At 42.5% G+C, this 27,241-nt stretch overlaps 1 protein-coding gene across 1 annotated transcript in view; it reads left to right on the forward strand.

Annotated features, from left to right (window-relative positions):
* The first annotated feature begins 290 nt into the window (after positions 1-290).
* PTPN14 (protein tyrosine phosphatase non-receptor type 14) overlaps positions 291-27,241 on the forward strand; it is a 107,647-nt gene continuing 80,696 nt past the window's right edge. The window contains exons 1-2 of the mRNA XM_082680584.1: positions 291-516; positions 14,234-14,403. Of these exons, the coding sequence (XP_082536710.1) occupies positions 343-516; positions 14,234-14,403 (344 nt within the window). The 5' untranslated portion in view covers positions 291-342. The remainder of the gene's footprint in view (positions 517-14,233; positions 14,404-27,241) is intronic.

Genomic DNA, 27,241 nt, shown 5'->3' on the forward strand with positions numbered 1-27,241 from the left:
ATCATATCACCCTTGTAAGGTAAGGTCAAGTGCAGGGGTTAGACCAAGGCGCTTGGGAGCAACAGAGTCTGCTGGCTCTTGAATCTGGACATTCATCTATCAGGGGCATATGCTTGTGTGTGTGGAATATGTGCCGCCTGGAGCTTCCCTTCCAGGTGATGACCTTGCTGCTGCTTTTCTGTTTGCAGCGACCCTCCAGAGCGCCACGCCGGGCATGGACGCCTTCTTCCGCACTTGGAGGAGCACGGGTGCTAGTGTCATCGCCCAGTCACAAAGCTGCTAAGGCCGTCTCAGGGGCGTGGGCGTCAGGACAGGAGGGCAGCATCCGAGGGCCACAGAGCCATGCCTTTCGGCCTGAAGCTCCGCCGGACTCGGCGCTACAACGTCCTGAGCAAGAACTGCTTTGTCACCCGCATCCGCCTGTTGGACAGCAACGTTATCGAGTGCACGCTGTCTGTGGAGAGCACAGGGCAGGAGTGCCTGGAGGCGGTGGCCCAGAGGCTGGAGCTGCGGGAGGTAAGGGTGCAAGCGTGGTGGGTGGATGCGCCGGAGCTCGACCCCAGGGACCAGCCACCTTCTCTTGGCACCTGCCCGGCTTTTCAGCCTCAGCCTGGTTTCGAAGCATCCTGTTATTCTTAGCGTGGCCTAGATCTTAACACCTTTCAGTGGATGCAGACACCTGCTCTGATGTTGTGAGAAGCAGGGACACCCCCTAGAGTTTGCACGGGGCACGGGCTGGGGGTGGCAGCACCCCTTTGCTTTCAGCCCATGAGGAGGTCGTAATGAGACTCTCCTCCCCAAAACCATTTACTCTCTTTAAAAACAATCAAGTGGGTAGCTGGGGTTTTGGCATTCCGGCTCCATATCAAGGAGAAAACCACATAAGCGGTGGATGCAGCTGCTTTTTTGTTTGTTTCCATATTTTCCTCTTCAAAGAGGGAAAAGAGGGGAAAAAAGAAAGAGCATTTAAAGTGAGCATGACCAGTGAGGCTTTTTTTGTGGGAGCTTGTAAAATGGGGGTTTTGTTTCTTTTAAGATTCCTCATGACCTTGTTTTCTTTGGGCTTTAAGCAAACCCAGGGTTCACCATTAAGACAGTCACGTTATCTCTCTTTAGAAGAGATTCTTAGAGCAATGTGCCCTTTGTAACCAGCAAGCCCTGCCTTTTTTTTTCAGTCTTACAGACATTTAGGACAAGGGACTTTTGAGAGAAACCCCCTCAAGCATTTGTGTCTTGGGAGCATATCGCATGTGGCGTATGGGCTGGTAGGTAAGGGGGTGTGGTTGAAAGGTTGCCAGTGCTGAAATGACGGCAGACCCCTGAGAGTCAAGCCTTCCCGAGGGCAAGGAAGAGCTCTGTGATTGTCCTGGGCCCTGTGACACCATTGCCCAGTTCTCAGGGTGATGCAGAAGAGGGGAGCGGTCCCTATTGAAAGTGATCTTATTTGATCTCTTTGCTCACCTCTCAGGATCCATCCTCTTTCCATTTGCACAAAGGAGTTGGGGTCAAGGAAGGTCTTCCTCTCCGCTTGGCATCTTCCACAGGCTGCCTCTTATCCTCTGGGGGACGGTTTCACCTGAGCACTTCTGTTTCCTACTGGTCTTCGTGTTTATACTTTGGTTTCAGTGTTCAGGCCTTCCTTTGACATTTATCTTCCTGCGGAGGAGACTGTCCTGCCCAACAGGTATATGGAGCTTGGTAGCTAGCACAATAAACATGTGAAATGTTCTCACCTTGCTGGTTGATAGTTGGCTCTTTTTTGCTTCTTGGTAGCACATTGGGGTGCACATATTTAAACATATGTGTGTGTATCGGCATAAAGGAAAAACCTTGATGCTGTCGTCAGTTGGTCAAGAGGCTGGTCTAAATTCTCATAAAAATTTTCATTATAGATCATTTGAAAATATATGCAGTGGTTTTACTTTTGAATATTCCCAGTAACTTAAATGAGAACAACTAAATATTCTTTGCATGCATTAGAAGCAGTATAGTATGTGGTTAAGTAGTTATAAGTGCAGGCTTTGGAGTCTTAAACTTGAGTCAGGTTATGGTTCTGTCACTTACTAGGTAACCTTGGAAAAGTTACTGAACTTCTCTGGAAATCAGTTTTCTCAGCAATAAAATGGGAATAGTGATACTCACCTCACTTACCTTACAGGGCTGTTGTAAATATTAGAAGAGATATAGTATGGCAAATGCATAGGGCTGTGTCTAATAATGTATAATTGTTCCAATTTGAGAGTTTTGAAAAACATTTTTTCGTTAAAGAAAATACTGAATAACTGCAATGTTCCAGACACTGTTTGGGGACTTGGTGAAACTAAGATAAATAAGTTGTAATTTTTCCTTCAAGATATGCACAGACTAATAGAGGAATCCAGCATGTAAAAACCAGCTAAGACTGAATGTGATCCACACTAAATACAATGCAGGGGCTGGCCTGAAAGGCAGTGGCTCTCCTTAGAGTTGTGCAGTGCACGGCCTGCTCCACTGAACACCGCAGCCCTAGCTAGGGGAGAGGAAGCCTCAGTGAAATATGAACAGAGCCCTTGCATTTTGAACAGGGACTTGAAGGATGCCCAGGAGTTCAGTAGGTGGAAAAGAAGGCAGGTCATTCTGGGCATGGGGAGAAGGCATCTCTGTGAATCACCAGGTAAAGCCAGAGTGTAAGGTGCAAAGTGAGGGGCGTCTGGAGATGTGTATGATAATAATAATTAAGTTCCAGCAGAGTACTGTTTCTCTCAGTGAGAGGGCAAAGGTCAACCCTGGATTATCCCACAACTGGGTCGTCACAAAGGACAAAGCAGCGAAGTCCAGATTCTACCGTCAACGTGTGTTGCAGGGTGATTGATCTTCTAATGCTAAGATGGGGTTTGCGTTTAATGTTGGCTTTATTTTGACGTGCTCTAAACAGGTGCATCCACATTAGAACACATCACTTTCTCTTTTGGTTTTATGCTTTCATTCTGTGACAGATCACATTGAAGGTATTGGCCTTTTGTGAAACAGTCCTATAGAAAGTCCTCTTGAATCGAAGGATGAGACAGAGCAATGTAATACTTTGTTCTTCATTTGCCCAGACACACCTCAAGGAGGAATGCATGCCCCGCCCAAGAGCGGAGGGGAGGGTGTGAACACAGGGTCTGCCACACTCACTTGACTTTGGATGTGGGTCATTTTTCAAATAGGGCTGATGGTGCTTTAGAGAAGAAAGAAAAAATGCATCTAAGATACAATGAATTGTTTAGTCTTTATGAAGTTTTGGAAAGTAGAGTGTGGTGAATTTTTGGCTTTGCCGTTAGAAGTGTTCTGTAGTTTAGGTGTACCCTAAACTTGACGGTAGATTTATATTAGGAAAGGAAAACTAATTTTGATTTAATTTTTGATCTATGTTAATTACAATTTATGTTTTATTAGATAACTTAAAAATAGATTGTAGGGAATTCCCTGGCAGTCCAGTGCTTAGGACTCCATGCTTCCATTGCAGGACACAGGCTCCATCCCTGGTTGGGGAACTAAGATCCCATAAGCTGCACGGTGCGGCCAAAAAAAAAAAAAAATGGTGTTTTTTGAGGCAGTTTTAGGTTTATAGCAAAACTGAGTGGAAAGCACAGAGAGTCCCTTATACCTCCTGTCCCCTCCCCACCAGGCACCCCCACTGTCGACACCCCGCACCAGAGTGGTCCATTTGTACAGTCAATGAACCCACATTAACACATCATATGCTCAAAGTCCATAGTGTAGGTTAGGGTTCACTCTTGGTAGTGTACATTTTGTGGATTTTGACAAACGTATAATGACGTGTGTCCATATGGGAAACTCTTTTTTTAATGTAATAAACTGATTTCTTAAACAAATGTTATATGCAAACATGAATTGAAAAGTATACATGTTTCAGCGTTAAACACATATTCCTCTACCAACAGAATGAAATGTCACCCTGAGTCACCTTGGGTCACCAGAGGTCTCAGTTGACTCTCTGCTAGTATTTGACCGTGTCCTGTATGACTTTATCCTCCTGTTACTGAACGCAGGTTCATGTGCTCGATGCAGTGAGGCCAAACAAACCGAAACGTCCAAGTTTGGAGCAAAGAAAGGTTTATTGCAAGGGCCAAGCAAAGGGAACAGGTGGATCGTGCTCAGAAATCCCTGAACTGATAATGCTAAATGTTTTCAGGGTCAAATTTGGTTTTGAATACACAGCTGTGCTGCCATTTCATATGGCATCCAGAGTGCCCAGGCCTGGCTTAGTTAGCAGAAACAGTCATCCCCTGGGGAAGCAGAATATGCCAGGGTCCCTGCTCCCAGAAACCCTGGAGTTGGGAGAATAGGAAAAACAAGAAACAAAACAAAGAGAACAGCCTGTGCCGAGGTACAGAAACAGGAAAGAACATGGAATTTTCAGGGAAGGGCAGAGTGCAGTTTGCACAGATTTGTGTGTGTGTGTGTGTGTGTGTGTGTGTGTGTGTGTGTGTAGGGGTCATGGAGGGGAGGATAGGAGTGTGGGTAGGTAGGTGGAGTCTGCTTTTGAAGGGTTTGATGTACCTGGCTAAGGAGTTTTAACTAGATCCAGTAGAACATTGTTTCTAAAATGTGTCACAAAAATAATTAAAATAATCACCACCTTTTAATGTACCACCTGTTTTGCTGAGCGCCTTTCATAGATCACCTCATTTAATTTTTCTAACAAGTCTGTCAGGTGACTACTCTTGCTGTCCCCATTTTATGGATGGGGAGACCACAGTGTAGTCACTGGACTGGCTCCAATTCAGGTAGACTGACTCCACCATTCTAATTCCCAGGGATGTGTAGTGGCAGAGAAAGGGGATGTGGTAAGATGCTTTGGGAAACACTCTCATAAGTTCTGCAGTTAAAAAAATAAATGTTTGAGCTCAGTGTTTCACAATTAATTTAGCCTTCTAGTAAATACTCTTCGAATCGTTTGGGTAATAAAACACTGCCTGGAGATGGAAAGCCGTAAACAGATTTCAAGGTGAAGCATGACATGATCACCTTGAGTTTTAAGAAAAGAACCAAATAGCCGAAAAACAATGGGGATTGGGTGACAGGAGGAACAGAGATGCTAATTAGGTGGGCATAACAAGAACTTGGCAAGAGGAAATAACGTGAACCCCTTAAGAAAAAAAATTTTTAATTGTTTTAAATAAGTTCGGAAAAAAAATCAGGTATGAGTTTCTGGCTGGGAACTCTATTTAAAGGAAGAGGCTCGGGAGATACAGGAGGCTTAGAAAATTAGAATTCTGATAATATAGTTACAATATGTTTGGATCAATGGATTTCCTCTTCCCCAAATGAAATCTTAGGTGGAACTTCAGTATGTAAAATGGAGCTGCTCTGTTTGCTGAGGGGGTGGATAGGGTATCTGGAGCCCCATCTCCTTGTGCCCTTCCCACACACACCCCAACATGGCTTGAAAAATCATTGCCCTAGATTACGAGAGAAATAGCTAAAACAATGTTGCCTTATGACTAACCTTATCTTTAAAAAATAAATACATGGAGAAACAGCAGAGTTTAGTGGTAGGAATGAGAGTTCGGACCAAACTGTCCGAGTTTGAATCCTGGCTCTGCCACTGATTTGCTGTGTGATCTTGAATAGTTACTTAACCACCTTGTGCCTCTGTTTTCTCATCTGTGAATGAAGATGGTAATAGTAGCAGCCTCCGTAAGTTGTTGGGAGGATTAAATGAGTTAGTTTTTGCAAAGTTGCCACCGTATCTCAGTGCTGGGCACATGGGAAGCACTTAATGTGGCGGTCTCCTCTGCAAAACACTACTCAGGTCAGACAGAGAAAGAGAAATATAGTATGTTATATGCGGACTCTAAAAAGAAATGATACAGGGACTTCCCTGGTGGTGCAGTGGTTAAGAATCTGCCTGCCAGTGCAGGGGACACGGGTTTGAGCCCTGCTCCAGGAAGATCCCACATGCCGTGGAACAACTAAGCCCGTGCACCACAACTACTGAGCCTGCGCTCTAGAGCCCATGAGCCACAACTACTGAAGCCCGCACGCCTAGAGCCCGAGCTCTGCAACAAAAGAAGCCACTGCAATGAGAAGCCTGCGCACTGCAACGAGGAGTGGCCTCCACTCGCTGCAACTAGAGAGAGCCGGCGCATGCAGCAACAAAGACCCCAACGCAGCCAAAAATTTAAAAAAAAAGAAAAGAAAAGAAATGATACAAATGAACTTGTTTACAAAACAGAAACAAACTCACAGACTTAGAGAACAGAACTTATGGTTATGGGGTGGGGGGAAGGGTCGGGGGAAGGGATAGTTAGGGAGTTTGGGATTGACATATACACACTGCTATATTTAAAATGGGTAACCAACAAGGACCTACTGTATAGCACAGCTCAATAATATGTAACAACCTAAATGGGAAAAGAATTTGAAAAAGAATAGACACATGTATATGTATACCTGAATCACTTTGCTGTACACCGGACACCAACACAACATTGTTAATCAACTATACTCCAATATAAAATAGAAAGTTAAAAAAAAAAAATAAGACACCACTCAGGCTGTCTAGACCCCCTACAGTCCCTCCAGAGTCTGGGCTCTCACCCTTTTGTAAGTCTGCTCATTCCATTTTTAGATGGCTTTGATCATTAGAAGCTATGATCTTCCACTGAGCCAGAATCTTTCAGTTCCTTGAACAGTTATTAATTTCAGATTGTGCTGCCCAGTAGGATAGCCCTTGGCTACGTGTGGCTATCGAGCACTTGAAGCGTGGCTTGCTTGAACTGAGATGTGCAGTAAGTATAACATACACAGCGGATTTTGAAGACCTACTATGAAAAAAAGTTAATATATCTCAGTCATTTTTATAATAGTTACATGTTGAAAGCATAATATTTTGAATATACCATTTTATTTTCTTTTTTAATTTATTTATTTCTGGCTGCATTGGGCCTTCTTTGCTACATGTGGGCTTTCTCTAGTTGCGGCGAGCGGGAGCTATTCTTCGTTGCAGTGCACAGGCTTCTCATTGCGGTGGCTTCTCTTGTTGCGGAGCATGGGCTCTAGGCATGCGGGCTTCAGTAGTTGTAGCACGTGGGCTCAGTAGTTATGGCTCGTGAGCTCTAGGGTGCAGGCTCAGTAGTTGTGGCGCATGGGCTTAGTTGCTCAGCAGCATGTGGGATCTTCCCAGACCAGGGCTCCAACCCGTATCCCCTGCATTGGCAGGTGGATTCTTAACCACTGTGCCACCAGGGAAGTCCCTATACCATTTTAAGTAAAATTTATTAATGTTAATTTTACTTCTTAAACAAACTTCATTAAAATTAATTTTACTTCTTTGTACTTTTTAAATGTAGCTACTAGAAAATTTTAAATTACATATGTGGCTCGGGGACTTCCCTGGTGGTCCAGTGGGTAAGACTCCATGTTCCCAATGCAGGGGCTCCAGGTTCAGTCCCTGGTCAGGGAACTAGATCCCGTTTGTATGCCACAACTAAGAGTTTGCATGCCGCAACTAAGAGTCTGCAGGCTGCAACTAAGAAGCCTACATGCCGCAACTGAGTCCGCAGGCTGCAACTAAGAAGTCTGCATGCATGCTGCAGCAAAGATCCCACATGCCACAAAAAAGCCCCGGCACAGTCAAAATAATAAGTAAGTAAGTAAGTAAATAAATAAATAAAACGAAGTAGTGTTAGCATAATAATTTTAAAAAATTCAGGTCACATTTAAAAAAATATCTGGCTCACGTTATATTTCTACTAAACACCGCTGTTCTAAGAAAAGCAAGGAGGCCATGTTAATAATAATAAGGAATATAAAGAATTCCAATAAAACATAAAAATATGCTAGAATTATTTCCTTTAGGGATAATCGTGGCTCTACTTTTAATTAAAAAATAATAAATGGAGGAGGGATAAATAATTTTACACAGGTACGTGAGAATACTTTTCATGGCTATACTCTATTCAAGGTAGAGAACTGTTGTTTTATTCGGAAATTCAGCACTTTGGGGAAGAATAAATTTGATAACTCTTGGGCCTCTTCTAAGGCTAAACTAAGAGCCCTGGTTTTTAAAGGAGCCTAAAAAAAAATCCATAACCATTTCATAGCGTTGGTGATTATCCTCTAAGTTATTCCCCTTTTCTTTTGCAAATTTATATTTTCATCTTTACTGAAAGCTGATTTATCCAGAGCTATCAGCTATGGTAGAAATGTCTCACATTTTGCTCTTTTCATAATGGCTAGAGCTTACAAAGGTACAGAATCTTAACATGCATTTCCTTTCATCAGAGTAAAGCTAACCTACATTAAGGACATTTCTATGGCTTGATTTTATGTTAATCTTTTGGGAATTGGAAATTTATCTGTGATAATGGGAGTACTCGAACACTTCATTCCCTGGCCCTGTCAGATAATAGTGGAATTTGCTGTATTTTGTAGCTAGCTTAAGCATATCTATATATGTTTGTATTTGCAGAGGACTGAAATAATCAACCATAATTAAGAACTGATTGAAGAGTCCTCTGCTGGGGAAAGTTCTGAGTTTTGCATTGCTTTTTGTCTTTGTAAAGATTATGATGTGAAATCTTACTAGCTTGATGTCAATTCTGTAAGGTAAATTGGTGCTAGTGTCTATTTTCTAGATACAGAGATTGTAGGTGAAGCAATCCCCTGGTCTTCATCTTTTTGTATTTTCCGAGTGAGTCGTGCAGCCTCAGAAGAGTGAATTTTCTTGGCTATGAGATTTGCCTCTTGGGTCTGTGTTACTCTGCAGTTTCTTTTCCTGTACTTTTATGAAAAGATTGACTAGGAAAATGAAGATGGTGCAGTTGTTAATTATAGACGTGCCAGTTATAGAAATCCCAGACTATCCAGAGCAGAGGTTGATTGCACACAAGTTGTTTTCTGCAGTTATCCAACTGATGTATGGTGGTTTATTTTCCAAAGCATTTGGAATGTAATTGCGTGAAGTGCTGTTTTCAGAGTCTGTGTCTAGTCACCTTTTGGAGTATTTTCCATGCCTCCGTGAAAGTTTGAATGCTTGTATGTAATTCCTATATATTTTATGTGAAGGTGTCTCAACCTCTTTGTTTCTTAATTTACAACTGAAATATACTGGCTACGACAGGGACCCTATTACAACCTAATGGAAAGTATTTTAAACTTTTGCTTCTGGATGATTAACTCTTCAGAATGCTTGAGATAAGATCGTGGATTTAATCCCTAGTAATTGCCAAGACTGTGTCTGTAACCCTTATAAATAGTTAGCATTAAAGCTGTGTCATTGTCATCAAACTAGAAAAACAAGACCCTCAAAAAATATCTTTCCTTATTAATAGCTACCATGGGGGATAACACCATATTTACAAATAAATGAAGAAATCAATCAAAAACATCCCAAACTGTTTTTAAAGGCCTTATTTACTACAATCTTTTCATGATACCGGAAGAGGGCTCTTATTATGACACTGAAGGATTCACATGCCAATCTGCCACTGAAGAAACGAGCCTGTTTTTGAGGGCTCACATACATTTATCCTTCCCTGTTAAAATGCAAAACTCCAAACCAAATAAACCAGGGGACTACTCATATGAAAATGACAATTTATGTGGCTCTTCTTACATTATTTTTTTAGTAATGCATTTTTGCATTTTTAGCAATTGATTCAGAGATGTGGTTCCTTTCCCTGGGAACCGGTTCTTCTGTCTTTTCTGTTCTTTTTTTAATAAATTTATTTATTTATTTATTTTGGGCTGAGTTGGGTCTTTGTTGCTGCGCGCGGGCTTTCTCTGGTTGCAGCGAGCGGGGGCTTCTCCTGTTGTGGAGCATGGGCTCTAACCGCGGGCTTCAGTAGTTGTGGCGCACGGGCTTAGTTGCTCTGCGGCATGTGGGATCTTCCCGGAGTAGGGCTCGAACGAACCCGTGTCCTCTGCATTGGCAGGCGGATTTCTAACCACTGCACCACCAGGGAAGCCCTGTCTTTTCTTATTGCAATGAACTCATTGCAGAATTCATGGCACCAGAGCTGTTTTCTAAAGAAAACTAGAGAAATAAAATGGGATTTAGAGCTCACACAGAGGTATCCTGAGGATTAGATGGACCTGGTTTATGTTTGGTGCTTTGGAGATAAACCAAACAAGTGTCTCAGGTATTTTCTTGGGCAATATGGTGGAATCCTTTTGGTCATGGAGGAGGTAGCCATTTCTACCATTTCTATTTGGAATCCACCACATTTCCTTCAACCATCTGGCAGCGTTTAGCAGTGAAGCTCAGCTTTCAGAATTCAGCTGGAGTTGAAATTGGCAAGTCGCTTATGAACAGGCCTGGTGTGGTCTCAGCTGGGCTTGATGGGAGTAATGGCCCCTTGGCTGACACACAGGAAGTTGATCGGTGCACATGTTAGTTTAAGTGAGTGGTTAGGTTCTGATTCCATTTCCTGTGATGAATTTTGTAGACATGGCTGAATAAATGTGTTGCCGTGTGAACTTGAACAGAACAGGGTAAGAACTTTGAGACAGGGTCTTTCTCCTCCATTGAATACTCCAGAGCAGGGATGTGGCTAGGGGAAGAGCGGGGGGCGGGGAGGGGGGGAATGGAGAAGGTTACTTGGGGCAGAGCTTCACAAAACAGTGTGCGGATGGGGATCTCATTCATAAATGAACTTCCCTTCCTCCTAAATAACTCAATACAGCACTTCTAAAACTAGGTCGTTCTGGCCGTAGTATGTAGAAACTGTGTCCTCCAGATTACCTGCCTCTGCATTGGAACCCCATTTCTTGAATAGTTAAATAATTGTTTCATTGGATAAATGCATGGTGAGTCACCCAGAAATACCCTGTGTCCTCTGGAAAAGACTGTGTTGCAGCAACAAAAATAGCTTACGCCATGGATTAGGTTTTGGCATTGGAAGTGGTTTACCTTGTTATTTGGAATTCTGTACTGTTAATTATGGCTCAAGACTATTATCATACAATGATTTCTTTTGTACCTCATCATCTTCCTTTTCTGTGTGTGCACGTGTGCATGAATGTATCTTTGTGCATGCATGTATGTGTACTCCATGGAATATTCTTTCTCAGGGTGTTTTTTTTTTTAATTAATTTATTTTTGTCTGCGTTGGGTCTTCGTTGCTGTGCGCGGGCTTTCTCTAGCTGTGGCGAGCGGGGGCTACTCTTCGTTGCGGTGCGCGGGCTTCTCATTGCGGTGGCTTCTCTTGTTGCGGAGCACGGGCTCTAGGCATGCGGGCTTCAGTAGTTGTGGCACGCAGGCTCAGTAGCTGTGGCTTGCGGGCTTTAGAGCGCAGGCTCAGTAGTTGTGGTGCATGGGCTTAGTTGCTCCGTGGCACGTGGGATCTTCCCGGACCAGGGCTTGAACCCGTGTCCCCTGAATTGGCAGGCGGATTCTTAACCACTGTGCCATGAGGGAAATTGCGTTTTTTTTTTTTTTTTTTGAAGCGGGGAGCTCAGTTCTGGTTTAATGATTGGGTGGGAATGAGAAAAGGAAATTTAAAATACCGGCCTTCAAAGCATAGGAGAAGTAAAAGTTAAATCTTTTTTTTTTTTTCCAAAATCAATTGTAGAATGTTTATGCAGTTACTGTGGACCCTTTATAGTTTGAATGTTACTAATTTGAGTGAATGTTACAATTTGAATGAAGTATGGACCATAAAATCATAGCTCCAAATGTGAAGACTCCATTTAGTGAAAGATAGTAAATCATGGTTGGCTTGTTAAGCAATTGCAAAGTTTGCCCTCCCTTTCGCCACCTATGCTTATAAAAGGGCTCTTTTTCAACTAAAATAATTATCACATAGCCTGTCACTGTTTACATATATTACCTCATTTATCATATGCAAACTCATTACTAGCCATCTACAATATGGTGGAATACCCTCATATGGTGCTGTGCTCCATGAAGGAATTCAGTATAATGCAGAACTGCCTTGGACCCTTTTCAGACGGTTTATTAAGTACCCAGATTGCCTCATTTTAAGGTTAGCCTAAGCCCACATGATAGGTCCCCTAGGAAAGCATCAGAGTGATGTTCCAGTGTCCCATGAACACCTACAATGAGACTCTAAAGAAAATCTTCGGGGAGGCACTGCTTTGTGATTTTTTTTTTCTTATACCTTTTAGATTTTTATGTTATTTATAGGCCTTCCAGCTTCTGCTTTTGCTTGCTTTTTCTCCTTTATCTTTAGATAACTTCTGTTTTCTTTTTTTAACATCTTTATTGGAGTATAATTGCTTTACAGTGTATTGTTAGTTTCCGCTGTATAACAAAGTGAATCAGCTATACATATACATATATCCCCATATCTCCTCCCTCTTGCGTCTCCCACCCTCCCTATACCACCCCTTCTAGGTGGTCACAAAGCACTGAGCTGATCTCCCTGTGCTATGCGGCTGCTTCCCACTAGCTATCTATTTTACATTTGGTAGTGAATGTATGTCCATGCCACTCTCTCATTTCGTTCCAGCTTACCCTTCCCCCTCCCCGTGTCCTTAAGACCATTCTCTACGTCTGCGTCTTTTAACTTCTGTTTTCTGATTCTGTGGTCGATAGAGATGCCAATAGCACGATGACAAAGATTCTTGAGGCTTGCCTGCCTTCACTCACTGAGGATGATGATCATGGTGATAATAGGAGCAGCAACCGAAGTCACCGTTTATGAAGTAGTTACTTAATGTGGGCCATGCACACGTGGACAGGCATTATCTCATTTACACCCCTAACAGCCTGTGGGTGATGGTTGTAATCACCATCCCCGTTTTACAGATGAGAAAGCTCTGAGACCCTCGGAGGCTCCATCACTTGTATAAAGTTATCAAGACAGAGAGTGTAAAAGCTGGGAGATAAACTGACTTCAAAGCCTATTTTCTTTCTGTTCAGCCACATTTCATTTCCCCTACGTCATCAGTCCCATTGGAACAACTAATGGGCTCACTGGAGCTGGGAAATGAACAATAGGGTCAGAATTCACTCAAGCAGGTTGGTCTAAGTTGATAGAAATATAACCTCGGCTCTGTTCATTGGCATTTTGTTGCTCAAGAAATGCATAGATTTCTGGTATGGACTTGCCCTTTGGAAAATCATGGAGGAAATGGTCCCATCTGAAAGTACACCCGTTTAAAAATATCCTTTAGAGTATTTTGGGTCTGCAGCTTTATGTAGGGAAGGATATGTCTGGTTTTCTGGTAAAGTCAGAGTCAAAACTTGATTACAGATTTTGGTGGGGTGGTGATGGGGATTGATCTATAGTATTGTTGAGGTGGCAGCCGGCTGGAGTGGGAAGGTCGGCGCAAAAATGCCTTTGGAAATTAAACATTGTAATGAAATGATTCCTTTGAAGGCGGCTTTCCAGGTGTGCTGTAAACCATTCTAGGCTATAATTGAAATATAAAAGAATGCTTCAAAAGCAGGGATCTATTTTTTAGCGACTGTGTGCTAATCCTGAAATCCTAGCATGAATTAATGTAAAGACAGGATTGGATGCATAAAAGTACCTGTTTTAATCGTTTAGAACGTTGTTCAAAACTAACCCGGTTGAGGCTTCAAGTCTAAGGGTGAAAATCTCACTCTCATCTCTCAAATCCCCCCATCATCTGCCAGGAACAGCCACCAGGGGCTCCTGTGGCAGCTGTGAAGAGGGGCTACTTCCGCTCTCCCTGCTTAATGCCGGGGAGAGATTCCCTGCAGTTCATGTATAATGAAGTGGTCGAGGCCGATGTTTTTTAAAAGTACTTCATTAAAGCTTAAACAGTGAATCAATTTTCTGTTCCAATCCGGTACTGTATGAAAATATCTACACTGCTGAAGCTTAACGTTGGCAGAAGGTTTCATCTTTGGAGTTGAACCGTAAGTTACTTTGTAGCAGGTGAGAGAGCTGTGTTTGCCTCTGCTCCTGCGCTTCACTAGCACAGGGAAGTCAGCCTTGAGATCTTAGAATAAGTCCACACTGTCCCCACTCTGCATCACCCCCGCTTACATAGCATAGGTGCATCAGTACCCACATGTACAAACAGCTGCAATGGGTAGGAATACTGCATCTGGAGACTCAGAGTAGATTACAGTACTGGGTACCTGTGGTTTCTTTTCATGCGTCCCAAAGTTCAAAAGTAAAAGCCGGATCCTTGTGTACGGGCTGAGGCACCAAAGGGGAGCTAAGGTGCTGGAGTCTTATTTCCTGTGTGGTCTCAGGATGCCCCTTGTAACCATGAACTGACGCTGTTTTATCCTTTTATCTAGACGCACTACTTTGGCCTTTGGTTTCTCAGCAAGAGCCAGCAAGCACGATGGGTGGAGCTGGAGAAACCTCTGAAGAAACATCTGGACAAATTTGCTAATGAGCCTCTGCTTTTCTTTGGAGTCATGTTTTATGTGCCAAATGTGTCGTGGCTTCAGCAAGAGGCCACAAGGTAGGTACATTTTTTCCTCCGTGTTCCAAGTAGGATGTGGATTAACTGTGAGGCTTCAGATGAAGTAGATGAGCTGGTTGATTTAGGGTGTGTGTGTGTGTGTGTGTGTGTGTGTGTGTGTGTGTGTGTGTGTGTGTGTGTGTGTGTGTGTTGGGGGAAGAGGGTGGCATAGTTGGGAATTGTTTACCAGTTGCTTTGCAGCTTTGGAATTTTTGTTTGAATCCATGTAGCTAACCCCAGCGGCTCCCTGTACTGCTAGTGAGGTAGCAGTGACCCTGAAGCACGTAGAATTTTGTGTCTAGCAGCATAGACTGTGGGTAAAATCAATAGGCTAGGATTTCATGAAAAATTAACCACCTAAAACCGTTTGGTCCAGTCCTTCCCTCAAAATGTCCCCAAACAAAATGCATCATCAGACTCTGGATTTGAGGATTGAGAAGGTAACTGAAGATGGGAGTAGAGTTGAGGAAAGCGCTGAGAGGGCAAGAGTTCTGGTTTCGTGGGTTGACTACGAGGAGGCAGGAAGCCAAGGGCGGAGCGATCTGGGGATGAGCCCTGCCCTCCTGCTCATTGGCTACTTCACCTGGGAGAGAAACCATGTGCCATCTTTGAAGTGATATTTTTCCCTCATCTGTAAAGTGAGGGATTTGAATGAGTCCCAAACGTTCTGATAGTCTGCGATTCTGTGAATGAAACGAGTGCGTTTTTGTTGGTGTTCGTTCAAATATGCAGGTGGCGGGGGTGTCTCCTTATCATTCTGTCATTTCCGGTACTGAAGGGAATCGCAGAAACCCTCTACTTTAAGCCTTTTACTTGGATCATGGCGTTCAGAGTGCTTGGGAAGCAATGTCAGCGGCATCCCAGGTAGAAGGAACAGTATTCTACTTGATTTTTCCATGTGTCATTTCTTAGATTTTAAATTTCTGAAATAAGGATGCAGTTGAAATTTTTGTTTACATTTTAAGGTGATAGTGTCCATCTTCTTCTTTTTTTAACCCATATCATTGTTAAATAGGTGGTATTTCTATAAACACAGGCCATGAGAGAGCCGACAGTCTGACCCAGGAAACCTATGTCAGTCTTTCAGGTGTCATTCATTTGAAGCACTTGATTGTGTACCATCGTGCACTGTTTTCAAGTGATTTCATTTATTTAAGTCCTTTCTGTCCAAGAAATTATCTCCTCAAGGCAAATCAAAGCAAGATGATTTCCTCCAGCTTTTGAATCCTTGAGTACTTTACACAGTGTTAGGAACACAGCATTAGGGTAAATAAGAAATACTTGCTGATTCATGGCTCTTGGACCATTAAATGCAAGAGAATGAGTGCCAAGGATGAAACATGGACTATAAATTAATGCATATTGGGAAAAGTACAGCCCGTAAGAAAAAAAAAAATGAAGTGGTGTTCCTCTAGACAGATTTATTCTGTAAGGTCTGTTCAGGAAGAGCAGTTGAAATGGTGAGGGACTCAGAAATTGTGCTTTATGAAGTTAAAGAAAAAAAAGCTTGTTTAAGCTCAGAAAAATGAAGACTTGCAAGGGTACAGTAGCTGCCTTTGGACTCTCATGGGGAGGGAATTCTGTGTCAGCTCCAGAGCACAAAATTAGGGCCGGTAATAATGAAGTTCAAGGAGTTGAAAAACTTCGGTTATCTGGCTCGACATAAGAACAGACTTTCTAATAATAATAATAATAATAATAATTTACTCCATGTAAAAGTGGAGTAAGCAGGGGCTTCCCTGGTGGCGCAGTGGTTGAGAGTCTGCCTGCCAATGTAGGGGACGCGGGTTCGTGCCCCGGTCCGGGAAGATCCCACATGCCGCGGAGCGGCTGGGCCCGTGAGCCATGGCCGCTGGACCTGCGCGTCCGGAGCCTGTGCTCTGCAAGGGGAGAGGCCACGACAGTGAGAGGCCCGCGTACCGCAAAAAAAAAAAAAAAAAAAAGTGGAGTAAGCAGACTTATAAAAGGGCAAGAGCCCCAGTCTCTGAAAATGCTGTAGCAGAGTGATAGCCCATGTAGTGTCTTGTAGAGGAGACCGCCATATTGGGAAGAATGTTGGAATCATCAGTGGTTCTCAAACAGACCAGGGCCTGCTAGATCATAATTACCCAAAGCATTTATTATAAATATGGATTCCAGGGCCGCACCAGAAGTCTGAACTGGAATGTCTCAGACTGGGGTTCACGAGGATGTGTTGTTTAAAATAAACAATATTCCTCAGGTAGCTCTGATGTTCATTCAGACTTGGGAATCAATAAGTTAGTTAACCTCTAAAGCTCTTTACAGTTTTAGATTTTCCAGATAAGTAAACTTAATGCTGCATTATTTGACTGTCAATATTTGCATTTATAAGCTGAAACAAAAAGTGTTTAAATCTCAGAAACTGAGGTATAGAGTAGGAACTTTTGAATTTCTTTTTGCTCAGTTAGGTTGGTTCATTTAAGAAGTTTGATAAGGAAGGAAAGAAGGGTTTTTCAACACAGGATTTTGAAGCAAACTCTGTTACTGTTGTTTGATCAGAAACACTAACAGAAAATAATTCAAAACTTTGAAGGACATTTTTTAGACTTAAACATTGGAACTAACCTATGTAGATTTCAGGTATAACCTTCTCTTTATGGGAAAGTATGTTTAAAATTAGGAGCCGGTTTGCATGAAGAGTTTTTTTGGTCCTCCCCCTCCCCCCCCAGCATTGCAGGAATTTTTGTTGTCCCAAGGGGCCCTAAAACTGGAATGTGCCTGGGGGGGGTGGGGGGCGGCGGGGGCGGCGGGGTCAGAGCAAGGGAGGTGGAGAAATAATACAGAAAAGTGTTGTAAATAAAGAAAGGAACATTGATAGAGGGAGAACAAAAAGAAAAAAGGAGGGAATTCCCTGGTGGTCCAGGGGTTAGGACTCACCCTCTCACTGGGGGGGACCAGGGTTCAATCCCTGGTTGGGGAACTAAAATTCTATAAGCCACACTGCATGGCCGGGAAAAAAAAGAAAGAAAAAAGGAATACATATACTTGGGAAGGTTGAGGGACACCAACAATGACCCAGGTGTGATCCACTGAGACTCACCTGGGTTTTAGGCATATAGACTAGAGGGTAAAGGAGACTGGTTTGAACAGAATAACAGTTTTAAGTGCTCAAGATTTCTGGGTTTGATATTAGAGATGAATAGAAGAGCTGAATTCAAGGTGAAGAGTGCTACCAATCGTCATTAGGAGCCCTTGGGAATCTGAGCCTTCCTGGGAGGTTTTAGAAGCATCTGCGGTCTCAACTGAATATTGAAACTGTCCTCCAGGCAGAGCAGCCAAGGAGAAGCAGTGGGGGGGGGGGGGGCGGGGGGCGGGATTCCAGAGGAATGTTTGACAGAGGGCCCCGGCAGCATTCATGAGGAGCCGGTTAGTGGCTCACTCCCCAGTCAGCCCCTGTTACCTGAGTTACCAGGCATCTCAGGTGGAGGTGGGCTTTGGCTTCTCTGAGAGCACCTGGGATCCGCAGCATCTGACACAGAACAGTTAGTCTTTGTGATGCCCCGCAGAGTAAGATGTTTGCATAGATTAGAAATAGAAATCTGTCTTTCATTGTGGGCAACCCTTTGGAGGAGGCAACCGTTCAACCATCTGTGCTTAAAAAATAAGCCTTTGTCTGGAGCCAACCACAGTTGTTTTCACCCAACACATGTTTGCAATGGTTCGGCTACTTCTCTTGGAGAGTAAAACAGGTTCTATAGCATTAGTCGGGACCAGCCATTTCTTTTCTGATTAAGGACAAAGAGCTTGGAATTAATACTCTGTGTGTGTGCGTGTGTGTGCGTGTGCACACACGCGTGTGTGCATGCATGTGTGTGAACCCATATAAAGACACACAGGGGTGAAAGAAAGATATATTTAAAAGACGTATGTTTCATTTCTCATCTTCAGACAGTCCACCCTTGAAAACTTGCAGGTTAACACAGTATTTGGAACAATACAACAAAAATTGGAGAAGAATGTTGATTGCAAACTGTTTAAGAAGGTGATTGACTTAAGATTATCAAGTCCAGGTTTTTTAAGTTAGAAAATCGAGAATCTTTGTTTTTTGACATTAATTTTGATATGCTTTGTCTCATCTCATTTCCAGGATATGACTTTTGCAGAACAAATCTCTTCGTAAGTGAGGGAAAAAGGCCAAGATACTATGGGGAGTAGGGGACGACATGGACAGTTCAGGACCTACATTTAGGTGGTAACTGAATAGAAGACCAAAGATATCAAAAGGAGAATACACACAGAAGTACACATAAAAGGGGAAAAACAAAACAAAACAAAACTCCTGATAGTCTTACAGAAGTGTGAAAAAGCTGGTGAAAAGGACACACTAATAGACAGATGGAAGATGAGTCATGAAACCATAGGAATTAAAGAGATTAGGAAGCGAGTTTGTTAGCCCTGTTCCAAACTGTAAGATACATTACCTTGGGGCTTTAAAAATGTTAGTTTTCCTCCTTTGGTTAAAATGACTCAAGGGATGGGACCACCATATTTTTTTCCGTTTTGCTTTGTTTCTCATCTCCCTTTTTACCAGCTTATCTGCTCAGCAAAGGGACTCTGGCTAGGAGTTCATCTTCCCCCATCCTGTCCTCCTCCTGACTCAAAGGAAAGATTTTTGTAATGTGTTTTAATGATGTGCATAGCAACAGGCTCATTATAAACACATGGTTTTCAGATTTTTTCTGGACACAGAAAGAAAAAAGATGGTTTGTGAGAGGTGGAGAAATTCTTAGTCAAACAGAAGGATCCTTAATAATAGCCAGGGGAAACCAGAAAGCTGTTGGCCAAGATCGCTGCTTTTCGTTTAGGTCTGGGGTTTTTCCAAGTCTTCCTCCAGTGAGGAAGTCCCTCTTTAGTTTTTTCAATACTAAAGAGAACACTTTTAAGAGAAAAAGTAATTTTTGAAGAGTGAATTGGCTTCAAGGTTGAAGTTGCTGACTGCATACATGGTTTCTAAAATTTTCAATTCTGGGACATTTTTCTGTTATCAGAACATGTTTGTCTTTGCATTATCCCTGTTGAATGGTCTGTTTGCATAGTGCTAAGGGACTTTTAGTTGTCCTAATGAGGGCAGATAACCTTTCCTACTTTTCCAGAACACATTTGTAGCCTGCTGTTGAGGTGCGGCCATCCGCCTTCCTAGAGGTAAGCATCGTTTTGATGCAAAGCAGTGGAACCACTGCTGTGGCCAGCACAGTTGCTCTACCGGCCAAGGACAGTCTTGACACATTGTGGAATTCTGGTGGAAACTTTGGGTCTGTGGGACCTGTTCCAAGCTCTCTCCATCTAGAGGGTGCTGCCTCTGTGTTTTCTGCACTTCTCAGCCTCTGTGGGTCACTCTACTCTTGGAATCACCGTTCTCCTTACACGTCTCAAGTTCTCTAAAGTACTGGACTATGAGGCTATATTCTAGTCTGCTCGGTAAAGCTGCCTAGCAGTTCTTTCCAGAAGGATTTTGAAAAATACTTAATCTCTGTATGGGCTTGTAGGGGGCATTCTACAATGTTAAATGTAGCTCCTGTCTGGGAAGAACTTACCGGACAGCGTGTCATTCCACTAACTGCAAATAAATGCCCACATTGAAAGCTGCACTGTTCAGGTACCATAAAGAGCGTGAGTGCATTTTTGTTGTGATGGTGAGTGACAAGACAGTTACGTTATTACATTGTTAGACTATGGTGGGGGGGCAGTGGTAACCCCCCTTTTCTTCCAATTACATAGTTTGGGCCTCTGGCATATTATATTGATGGCAAAGCCAGATTAGGTGAAGCCTTACATCCCCATAAAGGTTAAATTGGTATTTTGATTTTTTTTTTTTAAACTAGGTTTCAAGAAGTGGTTCCAATGACCTTACAAAAGCTCTCTTCACCTTACCTTTCTAGTAAATACCTATGGTTTCCCTTTTAGTCTCTTGCCATCTGCCTTGAGTGCTATTATAAACAAGTCAGTGTTCAACCAGTGTTTAAAATGTCTCTTTTAAAAGCTCTAATTATGGTAACGTTTCCATTTCCTTTTACAACACCATTTATTTTGTTCCCCGGTTCTGTGAATTCTTTTATTATTTTGAAATGTCATTTTAATGGCTATTTAAAGTTTACCCGTGGGCTGGGAAATAGGGACTCTCTTCAAATCAGACTTAAAATTCAGCATGAATTCCCCGTGGATAATATAATTTGCTGAGAATGGCAAATCCTCCTCCTGGCCAGCTCCAGCGGGTGAATGAGAACTTGTTCTCTCTCTGTTGATGATTGAGAACAGAGTTGTTCCTGCCAGATATTTTAGATATTTTAAGATGCTGTTTATACTGGGATTCAATCTCAAACATCATGCTGTGTGGCTAATGTCATGTATGATGAGATGAGAGAGGAAAATGGCTGTCTGCAACAAGCAGAGCAATCTTGAAGGCGAGAATTGCTTTCCCAAAGGAGATGAGTTGCTGAAAATGTTAGTTGCCATTTGCATTATTTTTCATTTCAGCCTTTATTTTAAGTACCTGTTCCGTGTTAGACACTTTGCTAGTCAGTGGGAGTACAAAATGAACAGATCTCAACACGTCCTCTCTCTCCTGAAAAGAGCTGTATCTCCAAGCAGCTTTTATTTCATCTCTACATGTTTGACTTATTGGAGTTTGTTTGGAAAGCTTACCCAGGGAGCCTGGTAAGTGTCTTCCAGGACCTGTGACCTGTGCAGTTAGTTGCACGGAGCCCCACGCTCAGAAAAGCCCTGCAGTTGGCTTAGTGCACTGCTGTCGTTCTTTGGAAATTCTTAATAATTTTTTTTTTTTGGCTGCGCCCCGGGGCATGCGGGATCTTAGTTCCCCGACCAGAGATCGAACCCATGCCCCCTGCAGCGGAAGCACAGAGTCTTAACCACTGGACCGCCAGGGAAGTCCCTGAAATTCTTAATTTTTGAATAATGAACGCTGCATTTTCATTTTTCACTAGACTCTGCAGATTTTGTAGCCAGTCCTGCCCAGGACAGCCTCCTACCTCCATCCCTGTTCGTTCATCTCTGATTGTTTTATTGTTGCCTTGTGACTTTTGCTCTTAGCTCTGGGTAGATCTGAGTCTTCTGTTATGGGTGTGATCAAAGAGGAAAGGTAAAAAGGCAAACAAACAAACAAAAACCATGGGGGAACACAAATAAAATTTTCACTGTCTCTGCAAATATGAAAATAAAATTGAGGTCCTGGTAACCATTTCTGCTCCTGGACTTGACTTACTGGAAAATCCTGTAGAGTTTGGGGAACTGTTATAAAATCAGTTGAATTTCCTTTAGGGAAGCTGATCAATTAGCTTATCTCAATCCTCAACTAGGATTTCCTCATGTTTTGCTTTGAAGAAGATGACTCCACAAAGTTTATACTTTTCTTAATTAAATCGAAAGCACACCTTAGTGCCTACCTCATCATACCAAGTCTTCCAGATGCATGGAATTACTTTTTATCCTTCTCTTTCCTCTCACAGGAAAAAGATATAGATTGCAAGAATAGGTAGGGAGATAGCTATTTAGGCAACACACTGCCAGTAGAACAATGAGGTCTACACAAATAAAATGAAGTTAACACTTAAACACAATCTGGGTGTTTCTTTGATATTCTTTCCCTTTAGGGGAGAGAAAACAAATGGTAAAATAAATCAGTGTTCTTTAATAATATCACTTGACATTATTATTATTTATTGTAGGTGTTCTATAATAAATGGAAGAATTGGAATTTCAAATGGAAATAGGTCCGTGGCATCATTCATGTTTCAAAAGGAGCCTTCATGTAATGTTAGTTTTCTTTAATGCATCTGACATTTGATTTTCACCCTTTGTAAAGCAAGATATGCTTCTCTATGCTTTAACCATTAGTAAAGCAAAGTTTCTGCCAAATAGGTGAAGTATCAATAGTATACCTCAAAAAAAAAACAAAACCCTTTGCTTTTAAAGTGTTAAGATTCTCATTTTCAATCGTATGGTTAATGTGTATTTACTAGTTTTTTTTGTTAATTTATTTTTGGCTCAGTTGTGGCTTAGTTGCAGCGTGCAGGCTCTTTGTTGCAGCGTGCAGGCTCCGTAGTTGCGGTTCGCGGGCTCTGTAGTTGAGGTGCGTGGGCTCTCTAGTTGTGGTACATGGGCTTAGTCGCCCTGCAGCATGTGGGATCTTAATTCCCTTACCAGGGATCGAACCCGTGCCCCCTGCATTGGAAGGCGGATTCTTAACCCCTGGACCACGAGGAAAGTCCCTATTTACTAGTATTTGATGATCTATTCTGAAATTTTCAAAAGGAAACAAAGATCATGTGCTTCTCTTGAGCTGTTTGGAAAATAACTTGAAATCTTAAGCAAGGGTAATACTTCTGTTCTTTGTGTATTCCTTGATTTTCAAACGTACATTTATTCGTTTGTTTATTCACTCATTCATTGATTTCAAATGGTTCTTTATCAGAGTTACATTGCAGAAGACTGAGAAGGATCCATTTGACTCATGAAACAATAAAGATTTATAAGAGAGCAGGGTTTAAAATTTTAGAATATTCTTTTTTATTTCAAAAGCTGGTAGAACATGATGATCCCACACAGCAGTGTTTACCTTCAGCTGAGGGGTGGAGAGGGGAAAAATAAACAGAAGCGATGGGAAGAGGTGTTCTGTCCTGTCAAAGCATGCCGGCTATGTTCTATGGATTTTTAAAAGACATCCACTTCCTTAGAAAGTATTCCTAGGATTTGTAGGGCTATCATTATAATGGGTGGGATTGGGAATGGTGTGTTAATTTCAATGCTGGGGTTTTAAAAAAGTCTTGCGGGGAGAGGCACAGGAAGTAGTAGATGTTTTAGAATCCTTTGCTCTACTTTTTCTGGGATCTCAGTGCAGGGACCTTAAGTCAGGGCAGAGTGGGTGGGGAAGGAGGAGGGAAGTGGCAGATGTGCTGTATTCCCACGTTAAAGAGGCCTACAGTGTCAGAGCAGCAGCATCTAGAAAGCACAGAATCCTTTTTTGTGCTTTATGGTATAGCTGTTTTCTGACCCAGGACAAGACTTCCAAACCTACCCAGCCTGAGAATATGATAATTCTATGAGGTTCCATGGAAGCATGTAGTTTGTATTCCATCACCTGATAGAATTTAACAATAATCATCATGAGAGTGGCTAGCGTTTATGTATGAGGTGCTGCGCCAAGTGTCTTAGGTGATTACCTTTTCCGGTCCTCACTACACCCCTATGAAGGGGGCTCTATTATTATTCTCTGAAAAAGGATTGTGGGTTTTTTTCCCTAATAGAAGTTTTATTACTAATAAGTGGAGATTTCGTCCATCAAAGTAGTTGAATCTTTTACATTACTTTGCCAGAGAAATACTCTCGTCCACATGTCCATCTACTCCCCAGCGTTACCAGAGAAATGGGAGGTGGGGCCGTTAGTTCAAAGGAATCCAGAGGGCTGAAGTACCCGTAAAGTCAGAGATCATACGCTGGCAGCACGAGAGCTGATTCTGGTCTACTGGTGGGTTTTGTTTTACCTGGACCATTTTTTTTTTTTTTTTTTTTTTTGCGGTACGCGGGCCTCTCACTGCTGTGGCCTCTCCTGTTACGGACCAAAGGCTCCGGACGCGCAGGCTCAGCGGCCATGGCTCACGGGCCCAGCCGCTCCGGGGCATGTGGGATCTTCCCGGACCAGGGCACGAACCCGTGTCCCCTGCATCGGCAGGCGGACTCTCAACCACTGCGCTACCAGGGAAGCCCTGGACCATTTTTTTAAGAATTGAATTTGGATGCCTTACAGATAGGTATAGGCTGTCTAGTTTGCCCAGTTCCCCGACTCCCTGTGGTGTTACAGTCAGCGACATGGATTCCTTCATGTGACCTGCTGGCCCTGTAGGCATTTAGGTTGTGACTGCTGATACTTGTGCTTTCTATATAACTTGAAGTGCTTCTCAGTACTGGGATCAACCCATAGCTCCGCATTGGCCCAGTTGGGTTTTCGCCACTCAGAGTCCAGCTGTCTTAACACTTTAGCCACCTACCAGAAACTGAAGATGGTTCAGCTGGATGTAGGAGTATCATTTTCCTTACATCCTCATCTGAAAAGTTTGTTTCTATGTCAGATCGCTCCAGGGTGCTAGATGACATATTCTGTACTTTATGTAGTGGAGATGTGGCTTAAGTCTTTCAGAGTTTTCCCCATTATTGTTTTAATATCTGCCTCATCTCTGATTACTCATAAAAGATTCCATCCGTCACAAAGGTACCAAATGTCCTGTAGGCCAAAAAAAAAAAAAACCAAAAAAAAACCACCCAAATATTAACCAAACATAGCCTATTTGAGAAAGTAGTTTGCCATCTATCAAGACAGATTTACCAGAATCATAGTTTTATATCCAAATGTGGAATGCCACAGATTCCAGAGGCCAGTTATTTTATTGTACAGGTGAGAGAAGTAAGAACTAGAGAGATAAAGGGGCTTGGCCCATAGTCACACCACTGCTTAGAGACAGAGAAGTCGGACTCTTCAGCCAATGCTGGAATGGTTTTAGGTGAACCAAGAATGCAGACGTGGGAGAGCCCGGGGAGAGGATTTATTTAAACTTCCAAAAGCCTTGGCCCGTCCTCCCCTCCCTTGCCCTGCAATAGCTAAGACACCCTGTGGTACTGGAAGAGATGTGTTTTGTCCAAGGGAAGGAAGTAGTTTAGACAGCAGAAACAAAGGGTAAGGGAGAACAGGTACTTCTTTGAATGGGGTGAGCATTATGTCGAGATTGGAACTGAGATGGGTTTTATTTAACATTTTTATCAGTGATCTGCTGCCCTGGGCACAGAGTGAAAGTGCCAAGCTTTCAGATGACACTAAGCCCTTTAGAAGAGTGGAAAATTGAGACATTGGAAATAAACAGTAGAAAGGTGTCAGCTGGTGTCAGGTTCCCAGGTGTGACTGTGAAAGGATGATACTATTCTTTCTGGTGTAATTTGTGAGAGGAGGGGAGGAGTCCTCATAGCAGGGGCACGTTGCAACGTGTTTCAGTTTACAGCAGCCCAGCTCTCAAGGTTGGCCCGTCAGTCTTGTGCTGCAGCTGGCCAGAGTGAGTAGATGTGTTGCCAGCGTAAAAATGTTTCCTGCCAGCATAAAAAGGTGTTACCGTTATTCAGAGCAAAGCCCAGCAAATTTTACGTAAGTTTCACTGAAATGCAAGCCAGACTGCATGATACTTTAACAGACAATCAGAGAGAGGAAGCAATGTTAGAAACAAATGTTTTTGACCAGGACAACAAATGTTTTGAAGAAGGTCTTCAGAAGACCTGAACAGTGATCGCTAAAGAGAGAAACCCATAGATCAAAGGAAAACTCGAAAAGGTCAGTAATTTGGATCCTTGAAATAAATGACCAGTTGTGAAAAGATGGATACTGGTGGAAAAATATGAATGCAAGTTATGTATCTGCAGACTTCATTGTGTGTATATTTTGAATGATTGATGGAATCAGCAAAGAACTCATATTCGGTCTAATCTTAAGGAAAATAATAGCTGGGAATAAAATATAGTTCAAAAACAAAACTGCTGTAGTAGGAGACAGATTTGTAGTCAGAAGACCTAGTTTGCAGGTATTTGTTTCTTGGTCAGGCTCTGTAAACCTCCCCAAACTCAGCCTTTGTGTTTATTGTCAATCAGAGATGATACCAGCATAGTTACTGTGATGATTAATTCAGAAAGCACATAGTGGGTTTCAGCACACAGTGGGTATTCAAATAATGTTTGTGTTTTAAATAACAAAGATATAGTGTAAGGTAAGGAGAAATTGCTGTGCGGATAGTTGTCAGTCACCTGGTAGAAGAATCAATCCGGGCCCATGGTAACAGGAAACATACAGGGAAGAGCATTCTGGGAAATGTAGTTCAGCCTAGCCAAGTTGTGACATTACGTTGCTACCAAGGGGCTAGGTACCTAATTGATGATTAGCAGAGCCCAAATCGCTATAAACCCTGCTTTAGTAGAAACTCTTATTGAGTACAAATTTGGTACTGACACATGAGTGCTAGAAATCAAAATTACCCTCCAAAGACAAAGGATTTGATGTCATTGAAGTTAAGTTCAAATTTGTCCCTTATTTCCTCTGGCACTTCCTAAAGTTAGAGTTGCAAAAACTAATTTAAGCAAAAACTGTATAGTTATCATCCTAAGTAGATTCCCTACCCTTGACCCAGTCCCATACAAGGGAGCAGATCTTGCCCAGAGGGCCCAGGCTGGTCCTGCTTTCTGGGCTGAGGTTACAGGCGAGTGTGAGGAAACAGGATAAGGCAGGCCTGGCCTGCAGCTTCACAGATGGTCAGAGCAGCTGTTCAGGGTCATGAAGCCAGGATGGCTACAGCAGGATGGGCCAGGATGACCTGATGCTAATCTTGCAGTACTTGTAACTTGAAGAGGGTGTAGTTTGAAGAAGATAAACAGATTCCAAATAAAGATTATTTAAGGGGATGATAGACTCTTGGTAAGTGATGATTATTTAAAAAAAAACAAAAGTAAGAAATAGGGCTGGTTGAATCTTTAAGTGTGGTCCTTAGCCTGCATGGCTCAAAATCACCTGTGGCATTCTTTAAAAATGCATATTCATATATATATATGTATATATAACTGAGTCACTTTGCTGTACAGGAGAAATTAACACAACATTGTAAATCAACTATACTTCAAAAAATTTTTTAAATAAATCAGTACCTTTAAAAAATGCATATTCTTGAACCCCACTCCTGACTGCCTGAATCAAAATCTTTTAATTAGTGCCACAGGTGAGTCTTATACTTTTTTTTGTTAAATGGAAGTAAACTCTATCCTGATGTTCTTTCTGCCG

Source organism: Grampus griseus (genome assembly GCF_964374135.1).
Source record: "Grampus griseus genome assembly, chromosome: 1".
In the NCBI taxonomy this organism is placed as follows: Eukaryota; Metazoa; Chordata; class Mammalia; order Artiodactyla; family Delphinidae; genus Grampus; species Grampus griseus.